This window comes from Typopeltis vanoorti, chromosome 16, assembly GCF_054136105.1.
Source record: "Typopeltis vanoorti isolate ZY-2024b chromosome 16, IOZ_Tvanoo_1.0, whole genome shotgun sequence".
Lineage (NCBI taxonomy): Eukaryota > Metazoa > Arthropoda > Arachnida > Uropygi > Thelyphonidae > Typopeltis > Typopeltis vanoorti.
The window spans coordinates 56,898,531-56,917,330 of record NC_143564.1 but is presented as its reverse complement, the minus strand read 5'-3'; the positions used below and the strand labels follow the sequence as shown (position 1 = coordinate 56,917,330).

General features: G+C 35.6%; 1 protein-coding gene across 4 annotated transcripts in view; it reads left to right on the top strand.

Annotated features, from left to right (window-relative positions):
- Positions 1–18,800, top strand: part of LOC150098036 (nose resistant to fluoxetine protein 6-like) — a 202,238-nt gene that overhangs the window by 12,109 nt on the left and 171,329 nt on the right. For 3 of the 4 annotated variants that reach the window (XR_016549590.1, XM_090406345.1, XM_090406346.1), the window contains exon 2: positions 4,865–5,088. Coding sequence is in view for 3 of the 4 variants with exons in the window: in XM_090406345.1 (XP_090262471.1) it covers positions 4,865–5,088 (224 nt within the window). In the remaining variant the exon portion in view is untranslated. Of the gene's footprint in view, positions 1–4,864; positions 5,089–18,800 lie in introns of those variants that run through there. The other variant, XM_090406344.1, reaches the window with a different exon arrangement.

The window sequence follows — 18,800 nt, the reverse complement described above, 5'->3', positions numbered from 1 at the left end:
TACTTCAGCATTTCTGGTTGAATATGATCTACTCCTGTTGCATTTCCACATTTCAAGCCTTTGAGGGCTTTTTCTACTTCAAGTATGGAATATATATTCCTGACTGCATGCCTGGTCAGTGTTTTTTACCACTGTGCTGTCATCGTTGCTTGTTTCATTTAGCAGTTTTTCAAAGTAATTTCTCCATACTTCAAGGATATCTTTTTCTCCCGTTTTCATGTCACCTTACATGACCCTACAGTACTCTTTCCTCGATTTCTAAGCGTCTTCAACAACCTCCAAAATATTTTACCACCTTCTTGATACTTATTTTTTGTGTTCTTGCCAAAGTCCTCCCATGACTTTTGTTTAGCTAGTTTTACATAGTGTTTAGCTTTCTTACATTTGTCTCTGTATTCTCTAAGAGCACAAGCTGACTTATTTGCCAGGAACTTTTGATATGCTTTCTTCTTTTCCTTCACTGCCTGTTTAACTTCCTGTGTCCACCATGGAGTTCTGATTTTTCTATCCTTGCAGACAACCTCACCATGCCTCTCTGGCTGAATCAATCAAGGTTTTCTTCAAGGCTTGCCACTGAATCTCTAAAGTTTGGTTCCTGTTCTCAAACTCTTTCATTTTTTCTTCAATAATCTTTGTGTATTTTAGTCAGTTCACATCTGAGAGCTGTTCAACTTTTATTCGCTTTAAAACTTTCTTACATGTTATTCTTTTCAATATGAAATTCAATTTTATCCTGCTCAAGACTACATAGTGATTACTTCCAATTTCAAATCCTCTGTACACTCTGGTGTCCTGCACAAGGAAGAAAACATCGCTATCAAACAGTAACGTAATCAATGAGACTTTTCTTATTTCTTGCCTCTTCTCTCCATGTGAATTTTTGCACATTTTTATGTTGGAACATGGTGTTAGTAATAACCAGTCCATGTCCTGAGCAGAAATCCAACAAATATTTGTCATTATTATTATTATTACCACCCCAAGACCTCATGGAGTCAAAGACTCATCTGGGAGGTTCCTTTTATCTGGTTCTCCCCCTGATCTCCCACTATTCTCTGTAAAACTTCTCCAGCATTGATCCTATAACAACCCCTTACCAACTTGTAGATCTCTATCATATTTCCCCTCTTCCTTCTGTCCACCTGACTCTGCAAATTACACCTTCTCAATCTTTCCTCATACTCAACATTCCAGAGGTCAGAAACTACCTTAGTCAGTCTCCTTTGCCACTTTCCAACATTTCTTCATCCTTCTGAAAACCTGGTGACCAAATCTGGGCACAATAGTCCATGTGTGGCCTAATCAAAGCCTTATACAACGTAACAAGAATCTCCTTACTTCTACACGTCAGTGTCCTCTGCATCATTCCCAGAAGCCTTTGTGTTGTCTTCACAATTTTGTTGATGTGTCCCCTAAATTTTAGATCCTTATCCACTATCACCCCCAGATCTCTTATTTCCTCTACCTCCAACAATATATTCTCACCAAGCATAAATTCTGCATCCCATCTTTGTTTTCCAAATTTTAATACCTTACATTTTGCAACATTGAACCCACATCCCCATTTCCATGTCCAATCACTCAATTTATTCAAGTCTTCTTGTAAGCCCACAACATCCTCACTACACTTCATGGTTCGTCCTAACTTTGCATCATCTGCAAACAACTGAATATCTCCATCCAAATCTTCACCTATATCATTAATATACAAGTTAAACCGTAATGGACCTAAAACAGACCACTAGTGACTTTCCTTTTCCTGGATATCGCACCCCCCATACACAACTTGTTGATACCTATCAGATAGCCAGTCTCCAATCCAATGCACTAATATCCAACCCCATCTACTCTAGTTTGACTGTCAACCTATCATGAGGTACTCTATCAAAAGCCTTTGCGAAATCCAAGTATATTACTGTGTATCCTTCTCCTCTGTCCAAGGAAGCAGTCACTTTATTGTAATAAGTAAGTAGATTACTAAAACATGACCTCCCTTTAGCAAATCCATGCTATCCATCAAAGATAATACCATTGTTATCAACCCAACTCTGGATCCTAGTTCTCACAAGTTTCTCCAACAATTTAACCACAACACCTGATACACAGATAGGCCTATAGTTTGATGCTTTATGAAACGGCACAATCTTGCCCTCCTTCCACTCCTTAGAGACTTGATCGAGTGCAAGACTCGTACTAAAAAAATATGTCAAGATAGGTGTCAACTCCCTGGCACATTCCTTCAGAATACGTGGTGATATATTATCGCGTCCCACAGCCTTATTGATATCTAGTTTACTCAACTCCCCATACACCTCTTGCTCACTTACAGTCAGTCTCTCCTCCCCATCATCTACTGCTCTCAATCTCTCCATGAAGTCACATTCACAAGATTGAAAGACCTTTATGAACTGCTCATTAAGTATCTCCACCACACATTCTGCAACAGCTGTCTTTATACCATTTTCTCCTATCACTGTCATCCCTCCATAATCATTCTTTCTTTTGCTGGCTACGTATTGAAAGAACTCCTTAGGATTCTTTTTGACTTCATTAGCTAACTGCTATTCATACCTCTCTTTAGCTGCCCTCACCAACCAAGTCACCCTCCTTGCCTGGTCTTTGTAGACCTCATGGAATTGGTTATTTCCACTTTTCTTATGCTGTCTCCACAATGCCCTTTTTCTCTGTATATCGCATGCTTAATCTCTTTATTCATCCATCTCACACCCACCTTATTTAACTTTCTCACCTTGGAATACATTTAGACATTGCATCTACTAAACAGTTTTTGAAAATCCCCCAAGCTGCATTGATCTCTTTTTCAGCTAACTCATCATTCCACGCTACAACCGCAAGCTGTCTCCTGAGCTCTTCATAATCACCCCCCCCCCCTTGTAGTTCCACATGTACCCTTTTCTCACAGAGGTCCTCGCACTGCTGGCAACCACCCAGGCAATCATCTCATGGTCACTCTCACCAATTGGTGAATGATTTGACACCTCATTTATAATTACATCCTCTGATGAGATGACCAAATCCAAGATCCTCAATCCTTGTGTGCCTTCTGTTACATACTGTCTGAGGTAGTTATCCCTAATTAGCTTTGCTCTTTTCTCCAAATTTTCCCAATATATTTTTGTATGTCTGACAATCATTTCCTACTCTGCTATTTAGATCCCCAACAAGGACCAACTTTTCCTTTTTCATTGTGTCAGTTGCTTTCTCTAAAGCATCAAAATTTTCCTCCACTTCTACCTTAGTAGAACCTTCTGTGGGACCATAGGCACAAATAAGTCTCATTGTCCAGTTCCCCATTCTGATATTTGCCCACATCACTCTACTTGAGACTGCCTGCCATTCAAGAAGATTAGCCTTGTATTTAGTGTTGAATACAATGGCTACTCCTTCTTTTCCTTGATTATTATGTTTTTTGGTGTTACAAAATGATTAAACATGATTTTAGTTTTTTCTCTGTTTATCTTTAGACCGACTTTTCTGCTTTCATGATATAGGTCTTCTGTCATTATATTAAGGTCTTCTGGAATGTTTGCAAAAATTATGATATCATCTGCACATCTTAGGTGTGTTAAGTTTCTGTTATTAATTTTTATACCAAGGTTTGTCCAGTTTATATTATTAAATATTTCTTGAAGGTCTGCTGTGAAGATTTTGGGTGATAGAGAGTCTCCTTATCGGACACTTTTTTTCAATTGATATTTTATTGCTAATGTGAATTTGGATTGTTGCTGTTGCAGTGAGGTATATTGCGTGGAGGAGGTCCATATATTCTCCAGGAACTCCCTGATTCTGGAGTGCTTTGATTATTGCATTAGTTTTGATGGAATCAAATGCTTTTTCATAACCAATGAAGGCTAAACAGAGAGGCAATTGGTTTTCTTCTGCTTTTCTGTTATTTGTTTTACTGCATGAATATGATCAATTGTGTTAAAGCCTTTATGGAATCCTGCTTGTTCTACTGGTTGATTTGAGTCTAGAAGAGGTGTTAACCTGTTGGTTATTACTTTTGTGAGAATTTTGTACAGATTAGAGAGAATGCTAATTGGTCTATAGTTCTTTATTTCTTCTTTGTCCCCTTTTTTAAATAACAGTATCAGAGTAGCATTTTTCCAATTCTCTGGTATCTTCCCTGCTTCTAGCATAGATTTAGTAAGTTTGTGATATGGTGAATTATATTGTTTTCTCTCCATTTAATTAATTCTATATGAATTAGATCTTCACCAGGACATTTTCCATTTGTTTTAATGCTTGTTTTATTTCATCTGAAGTGAATGGGGGCGGGGTGAATGAATTCCATATGGGATGGAGAAGAGTTATTTATATTTGATTTATTTATTGAAGGATCACTATAGAGTTCTTTATAAAATTCTTCTAGCCTGCTTAGGATATGTTCTTGGTTCCTCATTGTAGTTCCATTCTTATCTTTTATTGCAGTTATTTGACTTTTGCCAACTGATAAATGTTTGCTTAGTATTTTCATATTTTTATTATTTTCAATTGTTTCTTTTATTTTTAGTGTTATAAGATCTTATTTCATTTCTCATCTTTTTCCTTATTGTTTTGCATAGTTCTGCATATTCTATTTTAGAAATTAAGTTTTTGACTTGTTTCATATTTCGTCTCTTTTTTAGTAGCTGAAAGGTTTCCTCTGAAAGTTTATGGTCTTTTTGTTGTTTGTTGCTTTTGAATTCATTGGCTGCTGAGATTATTACTTCCGTTGGGTTTTTGCTTATTTTATTTATGTCTTCTTCTTCAAATATATTTATTACTCACATTTACCATTCCAAAATTAATTGACTGTTTTTCTTTTTCTTTCTTTTTTTTTTTTTTGTTTCCTTCCTTAAAGTGATAGATGCTACTGGAAAGCCACCTCAAGGGGTGCTGGCGGGAACTTTTTTTGCTCTTGGAGCCTATGAAGAATGTATTGATATGACAATTTCATCTGTCAGATATTCCACAAAGCATTTCATGGGAAAGTACTGCCTCATAAAAACAGATTTTTTTCCCAGTTTGTTGAAACCCCTAGAAGAATTGCAAAATATCACAAGAATAAGAGATCACAGGAGTACAGTAAGTTGATTATATTTGGTTCTATTATCATTTAAATTACTAAACATTAACAGATTTAATCAGTTGCCTTGCGTGTGGGAGAAACTGAACAGTTTATCATTTCTGTTTTATTTCATTAAATGTTTAAGAATTCTTTCTATCACAATGGTGATATATGACCATAGCTGCCATACTCTATTAAAACCAAAACAAACAACAAAAGCCTTCTACCACAGATTATATTATATAGTACTTATATCCTTCAGTAGTTGAAATTAAGAATTACCTTTAAATTTCATATTTAATACATACTATATAATAATGTATTATTTATATTAGATATTATTTCACACCTATGTATTGCATGAAATATGTTTAAATATGTTTTTTTTTTCACCATGTAGAACATTTATCTGAAACAAATGGGAGATGGGAATTCTCATGTTCTAAATATGAAATTAATATGGAAAACCAGACTGTTAGTAATTTTTTTTTTTTTTTTTTTTTACTTGCACTTCCACATCATAATGGAGATCATATAAAATTAAACAGAGAGAAACTGATACATTTATGAGTGTATGGTATGCATCTGTGCTTTATTAATCATTTCAGTACAAATTTTATTATTATTATTATTATTCAGGCCTCCATGGAGTCGAAAGACTCATCGTAGGAGGTCCTTCCTTAGAACATAAAGTCTGTCAAGACTCATCGAGGGGAGATCCCCCCTAAGAAACACAAAGTCTATCATACCACTCCTTAAACTCATTGACCGTTCTTGCTCTCACCACTCCATCAGGCAATGCATTCCACAGTTCAACCACCCTCCACGCAAAGAAACCACTCCTCACGCTCTTGCTCACAGTTTCCTTTCGTAACCTCCAGGGATGGCCTCTTGTCATCACTCCTTCCCGCTGTTCAACCAAGCGAAAGAACTCCCCAGTGTCAACCCTGTAACCACCTCTCAACAGTTTAAAAGTCTCAATCATATCATCTCTCCTTCTTCTTCTATCTACCAAACTCTGCAGTCCACATTCCCTCAGCCGATCCTCGTAACTATCCTTGTACAGTCCTGAAATCTTTGTCATCCATCTTTGTATGCTTTCCATAGTTAATTTATCCCCTTCAAATCCTGGAGACCAAATCTGAGAACAATAGGCCAAGTGTGGTCTCATCAGACACTTATACAACAGAATAATAACCCTCTTATCTCTGCAGGTCAGTGTCCTTCTCATAATTGCAGCAATCCTCTGTGTTAGCTTCACCACCTTTGCAATATGTCCCCTAAACTTCAGGTTTCTATCAACCATCAACCCTAGATCTCTTGTCTCCTCTACTTCCTCCAGCATAACTCCTCCCATAGAGTATGCTGCATCCCATTGATGTTTCCCAAACCTCAAGACCTTACATTTTGCTGCATTAAACCAAAACCCCCATTCATTTGCCCATCTATCTAGCTTATTCAAATCCTCTTGCAGGGCTACCACATCTGCACTATTACTAATAATCCTTCCTAGCTTCGCATCATCCACAAACAACTGAATATCCCCTTGCAATCTACTGGCAATGTCATTGATATAAAGGTTAAACAATATAAGTCCTAGTACTGAGCCCTGTGGGACCCCACTTGTAACCCTCTGCCTCCTTGAAACTGCTCCACCATACACAACTCTCTGATACCTATCAGACAGCCAATTCTGAATCCAGCTGACCAATCTGACATCCAGACCCGTATGCTGCAACTTAAATATCAGCTTATCATGTGGCACCCTGTCAAATGCCTTTGCTAAGTCTAAGAAAATTGCAGTATATGCCTTTCCCTCATCTAATGTTCTTGTAACTTTATTATAAAAAGGCTAGCATATTGCTAAAACAAGAGCACCCTTTCACAAATCCATGTTGACTCACAGATAACATTACCCTCATCTGCCCAAAGTTGTATACGGTCCCTCACTACTTTCTCCAAGATCTTAACAACTACTGATGACACACAGACTGGCCTATAATTAGACACTTCCAGTCTGTTACCACCCTTATGCAATGGCATTATCTTACCTTCCTTCCATTCCCTGGGCACCTTTGCCAAAGCCAGACTTTCATTGAAAAGCCAGGTTAAAGGCACTGTCAGTTCCCTGGCACATTCTCTCAAAACTCGTGGTGAAATACCATCCAGTCCCAAAGCTTTACTGACATCCAGAGTACTCATATCTGAAACACACTCTCCTCCTGTACCTCTAAACCTCGACCCAGCCCTATCCCTCTAGCATTAAAACTGACTCCTCTAGGATGAAATACTCCAATAAAGTGTTCAATGAACACTTTATCGGAGTATTTCAACAGTGTGGAATTGAACAATTCCACTATGTCCTCTGCATCAGCCACTCTATTCCCATTTTTATCCCATAATATCATTCTTCCACAGTCATTTCTCCTCCTACTGGCCACAGCTAAAAAATTCCCTAGGATTTTCTTTGGATCTTAGGGCCAACCTCCTCTCATATTCCAGTTTTGCTAGTCACTCTTCTGGCCTGTGTCTTATTCTTCATGCATCCTCTCTTCACCTGTCTCTTTATATCTCTTCCATAGCCTCTTTTTCGCATGCAATTCCTGTTTAATATTGTTTGTCATCCACTTTACTCAAAATTGTCCTCTTCTTCACTCGTGGTATACAACTTACCATTGCTGCTAACAAATATTCTTTCACAATTTCCCACGCACTAATGACATCCCGGCCTTCCAATTCCTCCCTCCATGAAACTTCCCAAAGTTGACATCTAAGACTATTATAATCACCTGCTTTATAATTCCACATAAGTTCCCGTCTCTTTGATACTCCTGTATGTCTGTTCATTTTCCAAGTCAAAACCATATGGTCACTCTCTCCAACTGGTGGGAGAGATGTCATCTCAGTTATTATCAACTCTTCTGATACTGTAACCAAATCCAAAACTCTTGAACCTCTTGTTCCCTCTGTTACATGTTGCCTAAGACATTTGTCCCTCAAGAATTCTAGAAATTCCATTCCCCTATTGCTACATGCATCTTCCTCTCTCCAATTTATACTACTGTGGTTAAAATCCCCCATAACAATCATTCTTCTTGCACTTGCCAAACTTAGCTGTCTAAACATCTGCTGGTCCCCATCCTCTGTGCTCCTTGGGTCTGTAGCAACACCTCACTAAATATCCTGTCTTGCCTATCTCTACCTCACACCATATGCTCTCAAAATCATTTGTCTCACTTCCTTCCAAAGCCTCCACTCTCAGAGGACATAGGTCATCACTTATCATAATCAGTACTTCACCACCACGCTTTCCCCTCCTATCCTGACGAAAAATGCTACCCAGCGACTTCTATTCCTGTTATTATATCCCCTTCTGTCAACCACGTCTCAGTGATCCCAATAATTTTTGACCAGGCTGATGCTATCTGCGCCACCAATTCCTCTCCCTTATTCCGGATATTCCTGGCATTAGTATAAAACATATAAATACCATTGTTTCTATACCCAGCATTATCCCTTCTAGACTCCACTGGGCTCAGTGCTACCTGACATCGTCTCCCTTCTCCCAAGTATCCATTCCCACAAGAGGCCAACCCTGCTATCATCCTCCCTGGGACACACTGACTCGTTTAGAACAGCAATCTCTCCAGATGCCTACGTCCTTCCTCATTCAAATGTAAGCGGTCTCTCGCATACAATTCCTCTCTTGTCACACATTCTCGCTATTATGCCATTCAATATCACCACTCTTCTGCTCAGTTCATCGTTATCATATCTAGGCAACACGTACACCATTTTTCCTCTCTCTGTCTTCTTCCGTATAGCCTCAAGCAAAAATCTCATATTTCTCGCTACCCGACTTGCATTACCACTCAAATCATTTGTTCTTACCATCACAATCATCTCATCCACCCTTTCTATTAGATTTTAAACTGGCTGTAAAATTATATAACAGATCATGAAATTGTTGTATACTAGGAACAGTATTTACTCTTTTGAAAGTTCATCAGAATACTTTCTCACTGGATGATATTGTTTTTATGTCACTATCCTTCAATTGTTATACATTTCCTCAGTTTAGTTCTAAAAGAGACATTTTCTTCACTTTAGGAAAAAATACTCATTACTGTACGACCACAGATGTGAGCCTCTCAATACTTCTGTGCATGTCAGAAGAAGGCAAATCCATTCCAATAATAGGGTAATCAATGTGTTTCGTGGGATGAGTGTTTATTATTATACTTCAGAAAATTTAGCTTTTCTTTTATGAAAATTCTAGTTTTTAAAGTGATAACTATTTTGCTTCTACGACAGTCGGAAACTTTTTAAAGCACGTGATTTTGAATGTTGGTAATGAATTCATACATCGCCTTATTCCTTTCTCCCTTCAACATGAATTGACTCTTCTTGGCACATTGCCAGCCAAGAGTTGGATCTGTGGTCGGACAGTAGTATGTAGTGCTTTTCCACTGCAATCCAGTTAGTTCTTCATAAACAGCAAAATTATCATAATTTCCAATGAATATGTGCAGTGCCACAGCATTACTTTTATCCACTGTAAGTGCATAATATTCTGACGATTTCACCTGTAACTTAAGTTTTTAAAATAAATTTTTATCCTCTTCTGTAAAATGAGAATACTGTATTTTCTTAAAAAATATCATGAGGATATTTTCTTAAAAAATTATTTTGCCTGCTTAAACTTGTTCAAAGCTTAAAGAAGAACATGATACAAATTTATTTGAACAAATCATCTGAGTGTTGTGCACTCATAATGAACGAAAGTAATGATATCACAGACACTGCACATATTCACAAAATTGATGGTACTTTTGCTGTTTATAACAAACTGATTGTATGGAGTAAGATACCAGGAAATACACTTGTTGGAAATATCTTTAATAGGAGTTAAAACAAAATTGTATAATGTTTTGCTTTCAATTATCTCACAGCATCATCATCAGAACAAAACAAAAACATTAGAAACTAAATATAAAAAATAAACTTTGAAGACTCACAGAAATAATTAATTTTGCAAAATAAAAACCTTCCTGAGGTGAGCAAAGGCATACATGTAATAATTGACTACTTTCGGTACATATGCTATAGCAGTCCATTATTTTGTGGTGATTTTAGGTGATTGTTATCATGGAAGAAAACTGGTTTTAAAGAAGGTTAAACTCTCTTCTTTTTATCTTGTCCTCTCCTGGCATATGGAAAGCTATTGTTTAATGTTATTGTCTTCATTATCAAACCTTCATCGAGTCAAGAGACTCATCATGGGAGGTCATACACACAGCTCATCATAACGTGACTTAAATGCATTCACCACACTTTCATTATTATATGACTGGATGAGTAACTTCCAAACGTCATGCAGGGTGAGACCTTTGTTTTTGTTCAGATCCATGCAAGCATTTAATTCACTAGAGTCTTTGAAGAGACAGGACAGAAGGTGATTTTTGAGATAAGGCATCAAAGCTGATGACTGATCCATTTCATAGCATTCCATGAAGACATATGCAGTCAGACTCTTTGAGAAGATTGTAAGAATCTTTGAAACAGCTGCAGTTTAAAGGAGCTTCTGATGCCATCATCTACAATGTAGAAGCTATGTCCCATTGACATATGGTAAAGAAATGAAGTCTTTATATCAGGTGTCTGTGATGGCATGTTCATATTTCTTTGTACATATAACAGTTTGTGAGCACCTCTCTTTGGATGATTTTTTGAATGAACTGGTTTTAAAGAAGGTTAAACTCTTTCTTCTTTTTATCTGTGCCCTCTCCTGGCATATGGAGAGCTATTGTTTAATGTTATTTTTCTCATTATCAGATCTCCAGCGAGTCAAGAGACTCATCATGGGAGGTCATACACACACAGCTCATCATAACGTGACTTAAATACATTCACCACACTTTCGCAATAGCTTCCATAGATGATCTCTTGTTTGCCCCATATCTCCAGGCTATTCTATGAAAAATCTCATCCACATTAATCTGGTAATTACCCCTTACTAACTTTCATTCTGCAATTTTTCATGCTCAACATTCCAGAGACCCAAAACCACCTTAGTCAATCTTCTCTGAACCTCTCTAACATATCTTTATCCTTTTGAAAACCAGGTGACCAAATCTGTGCACAGTAATCCATATATAGTCTGATCAAAGCATTATTCATTGGAATCATAGCATCCTTACTTCTACATGTCAGCATTCTCCACATCTCATTGAAATAATCTGATGTGCTGCCCTCACAATTTTAGCATAATGTCCTTGAAATTTTCCAATCAGAATGTCCCCATCATCATCATCGTGTGGTGATAATGATGCCAAATTTTTTTGCTAAAGAAGCAAGCTAGCATGAATGGATTTTCTGTAGACATCTCAGTGATATGAATCAGTCTTTCTCTTTACTGATGAACATATCCAGAAAACGGAATTTGTTGCACTTCTGTATTTCTATGGTAAATTGTGTTTTTTGATGGAGTCCATTTGGAAGAAACAGAAAGTCGTTTGGATCATCCAGGTTGTTTCCGGACAATAAAAATATCATTCATGGATGATGTCACTATTTGGTTGATTTTGGAATAGCTCATAATAAGATTACTTCTTCATATTTCTTCATGTATATGTTTGCAAGTAACAGCAATACATAGGTATGATACCATTACCTATTCATCCTTAGACAGGGATTCCGCTTGGCACGCATATAATAAAACCAATGACTTGATAAAAAAGTTACCTAATTGGCCAGAAGAATTTTAAAAAATCTTTATCATCAAAATGTCCATTAGGGCCAAGAATTTATGGCACACCAAAAATACTCAAAAAGGATATTCCGTTATGGCCAATTGTAGGTGGGAGAGATTCTCTGACCTCCAACTTAGCAAAATATCTTTCAAACCTGATTTCACCACACATAGGAAAAGCAGAATCATTTGTAAAAAATAGTTTAAAATTTATTGAAAAGGTAAAGGATATAAATTATATGTCCTGTCTCATAAAGTTTTAATTATGCCTATCTTTTTCAATGGATGGTGGTGTGAAGCAGCAGTTAAAAATCTTCCCATTGTGGTAAGTTTTCTGTATACGGATAAGGATAACTTTTTTCCTCTTTGCTTACTTCAACAAATGCATCAAGGAGCGGTAATTTTTTGTGCTGTTCTAGTTCAAGAGTGAATTTTATATTGGGATACAATATAAAATCAGCTCATCCACCTTTCCTGACCAAATGACGTAAATATTATTGATGTAACGTAACCAAATTTTTGGTTTCTTCTGATAGTTTTTTAATGCATTAGTTTCAAAATTTTCCATAAACAGGTTGCCTAAGGCTAGAGAAAGGGAGGGACCCATGGAAAGTCCTCTTTGTTTCCAATATTTGTCTTGAATAGTCCTACAGTGTCTGGTGGGAAAAGATTTCAAGTAGATCCACTGTCATTTTTGGGTACATTGATGAAGAAACTGACTATATCTAAACTTGCTAAGATGTCTATATTTATATCAAGCATGTCAATTAAAAGGAATGAAGAACTGCACTACCTGAAACAGAACCTATACGTAATGGTTTTGAACCTAAGACGATCAGAAAAATTCTTACTACATCTCTTGCAACTCCCTTACTTAAACAAGATTTCAAGAATGCAATCATGCTGCCTTACATCAAGAATGTCACAGACAAAGTGGATGCAGCCACTTTTTCTGTGACATTGCTCTGAGAGTACAACATAAAAGTGTCTTTCTTACCTTTACAAAAAATATCAAGATTCCTACATCCACCAAAACAACCTCCACATCACCTCATGAAAAAGCCAGGCATCTATGAGATTCATTACTCTTTTGGCATTTGTTATGTAGGACAGACAGCAAGATCAGGAGAGATCTGCATGTCTGAACATGTAAAAGACATCGAAAAAAGAAGAGAGCATAAATCATGCCTGGCATTCCATACAACCACTAGTGGCCATCAAGTGCTTTAGCAACAAACAAAACCTCTCCCATGCGCTATTAACATTTTTCCCTTGCAGGGTTTTATGCCATGGCACAAAACCAAGGCAAGTGATTAAGAAAAGCACAAGAGGAAGCTTCAAGCTTCCTCTTGTGTTTTTCGTAATCACTTGCCTTGTAATTCCACATATACTCCTTCGTGACAGAATATTCCATTTTTTACAATCTCCCAAGTCAAAAACTGCATATTCACTTTTCCCAATCGGAGGCAGTTTGGTCATCTTAGTTGTGGATAGCTCTTCTGATCCTATGACCAGGTCCATTACTCTTGCACCTTGAGTCCTCTTCATCACATGCTGATGCATCAAGTAATTATCTCTTCAATAGGTGTATAAACTAAAACCATTTAGATGCAATCTGTCAGCTTTCCTGGGCTAGATATATGCAGAGATGGATAAGAAAATTTGTTAACAAACAAAGAGAAATAAAAAAACAAATGGAGAGAATATTTCCATGAAGTACTGAATAGAAACATTACTTCTGCAACTCAAAACTATAATACCAGCTACTATTGTAGAAGATGAATGTGTACTGCTACCATTAATGCAAGAACTTTAGTGATATAGTTTTATTCATTCAAGAACAACAAATGTATTAGATAAGGAAGACAATTTACAAAGAGCAATATATAATTTAAACATTATAGTAGAACAGCTTAGAATGAAAATAATCATACATAAAACTAAAATGATGACATTTTGTGGACAACCTCCAGTTAGAAGTAAAATAGTTATTAATAATAAAATAATAGAACAGATAAATACTTTCAGTTATCTTGGATGTGAAATGTCATACGAATGAGAAAAAGACATAAAATTAAAAACTTCAAAATTTTTACAGATTATAGGCCTGATAAATAGAACACCCTGATAAATAGAACACTCAATCCAAATATTGTACAAAAAAATATGTTTGAAAATATACAATACTTTAGCAGTGTCTGCATTATTATATGGCAGCAAAATTTGGGCAATAAACAAACAAGATAAATAAAGAATAAAAACATTCATGAGAAGAACTGCAAAATACACATTATTAGACCAAAAAAGGAATGAAGATATTTTAAAAGAACTAAAAATAAAATGAATAGAAGAAAAACTAAACAGTTACAAACAAAATTAGATATGACGTGAACCGAATGGCCAACACCCGATATCCTAAACAAATAATAAAATATAAACTAATTGGAATGAGAAGGTCAAGTAGATCTCAAAAGAGGATAATCAATGGATAATGAGACCCAGAAGAGACCAATATGGTCTATATCATAGGTTCCCAAAGTGGGTGATACCATCCCCCAGTGGGCGCTGAAGCCTTCTAGGGAGACTATAGTGGGATCAGAAGAAATTAATAATATATATTTAAAAATTAATTATTTTCGTGATTTTGCAATTAGATAATCATTTAAAATTTAAATATTGCATTTTAATTCATCTTATGCCGTCTTACACGATCAATTTTTTTTATCAATTTTCTATTTCAATTATTTAATCATTTGAAAATTTACCATGTCAGATAGAAATAGATGTCAATTTTCTATGTCAATGAGAAAGTAGAACATGTATATATGTGTGTATAATAGGTTATGTTTACAGTAGCAAATATATTCATTATAGTTCATTTCAAAATATATATAAAATATATAAAACCACTTTTCTAATTGATTTGTACAAAAATAAACCCAATTTTATATAATTTATATAATGGGGGCATTACAAAATTTATGTCTTGCAAAGTGGGCGGTGGCCCAAAAAAGTTTGTGAACCTATGGTCTATATTCATAATTAGCATTATGACGATGAAGAACAGCAAATCACCTGGAATAGATAAAATTCTTGCAGATTTGTTGAAAGCAAGAGGAAAGAAAAACTAGAAACAAAATATGTGAATTCATTTTAACCATATGGTACATAGAGGAAATCCCAGAAGAATGTAGAAAGAGTCTGATCTTCCCAGTTTATAAAAAGAATGAAAAAACAGTTTGTGGAAATTTACAGAGGTACACTATATTTCTCTGTTATGTGCAAACATGCAAAGTATTTATTTCTATTTTGAAGAACAGATTAAGCTCACTTATGAAGAAGATAATTGATATCTATCAAGCAGGTTGGGAAAGGCAGTCTACAATTGATCAGATACATATATTTAAACAATTATTAGAGAAATTTTGGGAATTTGATGTAAATAGTTATCAGATTTTTGTTGATTTCCAACAGGCATATGATGGAGAAAATTTATTGAGATTATGATGCACTTTGGAAAGCTAATAAGCAGATAAGCTACTAATACTTACAAGATCAACAATAGAAAATTCAGAAGCACAGGTTAAAATATTAAATGATTAAACAGATCCCTTTAGTTTAACTCAAGAAAGAGATACTATAGCTCCAATACCTTTTAAGTTAGCTCTGGAATACATTATCCAATTATTTCCATTACATACTAAAGGCACTCTAATAAATAAATCAGTGCAGGACTGTAGTATCCTGCAAATGACATTAACATCATGTCAAGAACCAAACAGCAAGCAGAAGAAACATATTTGGAATTAGAAAAATCAGCATAATGAGATGAGTCTAAAAATTAATCAACAACCACCACCACCACTTATTTTTTGTCTCTAAATTGCATGTGTTCTCATGTGATTTGCCTATGCAGGATTAAAAACCTGAGTCTCTGGAGGAAAAAGCACAAGCCAACCAAATGAGATGGTAAAAGTGCAGGATCAAATAAAGAAGAGTAATCAGTTTTTTATTATCTGTCATATATTCAGCTCAAAAGTTATCTGTTAGAAGACTAAAGTACAAATATATAAATCGATAACTCATTTATTTGTTACTTATGGATGTGAAACCTGGATGTTTATGATGAGGGCAGAGAATTTCCTTTCAGCTTTTGAAAGGAAAATCCTTAGAAAGATATTTGTCCCAGTGAATGATAATAGTCTGGAGGATCAGAGACAACCATCTCCATAAAGAACCTATAATATCTAGTATAATCAAGTATCAAAAAGTTGCAGTGAGCAGGATTGTTTTTCATGTGAAAAATTACAGTATTATTATGTGGCACCTCCAAGGACTCATTGAGGGAGGGCACTCTATTCTCCAACTCTTCATTACTACATTTAATCCACCATCTACTGCTAATCACTACCACCACTAGTCTGTAATTTTTTGTCTGTAAATTGCGTGTGTTTTCAAGAGTGATTTGTCTGTATGGCGGATTAAAACCCAAGTTTCTGGGAAGATAAACCCAGCTACCACCATGAGATTGACTTTAAACAAGCTTTCGATAGCATCAATAGAGAAATCCTTCTTAAAGTTTTACTAGAATAAACAATAGATAAATATATAATACAGTTTCCAATAAAATATTACTCTAAGACAAATGCAATAATTAAAAAGGACACATTAACAACAGAACCCCATAGAGATCCAAAAAAGGAGTAATGCAAGGATGCCCATTATCCCCATGCCTATTCAACATATATCTAGAAGAAGTTGTTAAGAAAGCAATAGACAATGAGCCTGGAATCAATGTCAATGGTTTCAACATAAATAATATCAAATATGTGGATGATCCCATCCTTATTGCAAGAACCCCAAATGAACTACCAAGGTTGATTAACAAGCTAAACGAAACCTGTAAAAAAACATATGACATGACAATAAATATACAAAAGACAAAAATGATGAAAATAGGGAGGAACAAAATTACCATCTCAGCTACCCTAAATGGAGAACACATAGAACAAGTAGACAACTTCATATATCTTGGATCAAAACTAACAGAAACAATAGATGAACTCGAAACAATCAAACACAGAATAGCAATAGGATGGACCACCTTGAAAAAATTACAGAAAATCTGGAAAACAAGATATCTAAGCAAGCCAAATCAAATCATATGAATCAATAATTATACCAACAGCTATCTATGGAGCAGAAGCATGGACAATTAAGAAAAGAGAGGAGAAAAAACTGTTGGCATTTGAAATGAAATGCTTAAGAAAAATAAATAGGACAGAAAAGAAAACAAACAGCCCAGTCAGACAAGAATTATTGTATAAAAAGACAATAATAGAAAAAATTAGAAAACAATAACTGAGATGGTTTGGCCACACTGTACGCATGGATGCAGACAGACTTCCTAACGTCGTAATCGATACTTTTCCAACTGAAAAAAGAAGACCCGGTAGACCAAGAATTACCTGACTGAAATTAATAAAGAACATTTTGGGATGCAGAACATATAAGGAACTTTTTCGAACAGCAAGGAAGAGAGAAGACTGGAAGATCCTGCTCAATGGAAGACTCAACCCGTCTTAGACAAAAGAGAAGAAGAATGCTTGATATAATGTCCCATTTATGCCATGTAACTTGAGCATTTCAAACAGCTTTCCTCTTGGCACCTTGTCATATGCCTTTTCCAGTCTACAAAACATAAATACAGATCCTTGTTATATTCCCATGATTTCCCAACTATTTGTCTTAAAGTGAAAATCTGATCCTGCAGCCTCTTTTTGGCCTGAATCAAGCTTGTTCTTCACCATGCTTTCATTCCACAATTTTTCTTAGCTGTTTCTGAAGTATACTTGCATAAATCTTATCAGCATCACTCAGAAGGGAAATACCTCTATAATTCCCGCATTCAGTTTATTTCCCTTTATACATTGCTTGGAAAGAAGTCAACGAACACCTCATGGTCAAGGTGCATCATGCCGTATAATGAGTCACATGTTTGTAGCCAATATAAATTGGATGAATACAATGCTCCCAAATCAGTGCAACTGTTTCCTGGTGAAATGGCTGTGAGAAGGAAACTGATGGAATTTGAAAGAGGTGTTGTGATAGGATACCATGTTACAGGCCTATATATGTGTTTGGGAAATTGTTGACAAACTGGGCCATCCCAGATCAACAATCAGTGATACCATACTGAGATAGAAGTGAAGGTAGTCAACTGCAAGTGCTACTCACAGAAAATGACCCACCACATGCACTGAACGTTTTTTATTTTTATTTTTTTCTTATCAAGGATTTAGGCCTAGCATGGCTGTTCCATCCTTAGAAGTCAACGTTGAATCGTTTAAGAGGACATCCTGGTTTTCTTTTTCCTAATGGCTTGTACTTTAAGGCTTGTTTTGGTAATCTTTCTTTTGCATTCTTTGAACGTGTTCCATCCATTTATGTTTATATTTTTTAATTTTTTCTATTATTGGTTCTTGGTTTAATTCTTTCATAATTTCGTTTCTTTTGTGATCAAATAAGGTATACTTTGGAGTTTTTCTCATAAACTTCATTTCTGCTATTATTAATCTTTGTTTGTCTTTTTGTTTTATTGTCCAGATTTCGCTTCCATACATTAAGACTGGTAGGACTAATGTATTGTATACTTTTAGTCTGGTTTGTTTTTGAACTAGGTTTGGTTTAAATATAGAGTTAATTACACCTGTTATTTTTAAATATTTTGCAATTTTTACGTTTATATCTTTTTCATTTTTATATGTGATCATACATCCTAGGTAGTTAAATGAATTCACCTGTTCTAAGATCCTGTTATTTATCACTATCTGAGTTCTTGCTGGATCTTGTCCTTTAAAGGCCATAGTTTTTGATTTTTCTGTTGATATTATCATACCATAATCTTTGGCTATCTCATTTAGATCTAAAATAGCTTTCTGTAAGTTATCTTCAGAATTTGTAATTATTATTTGGTCA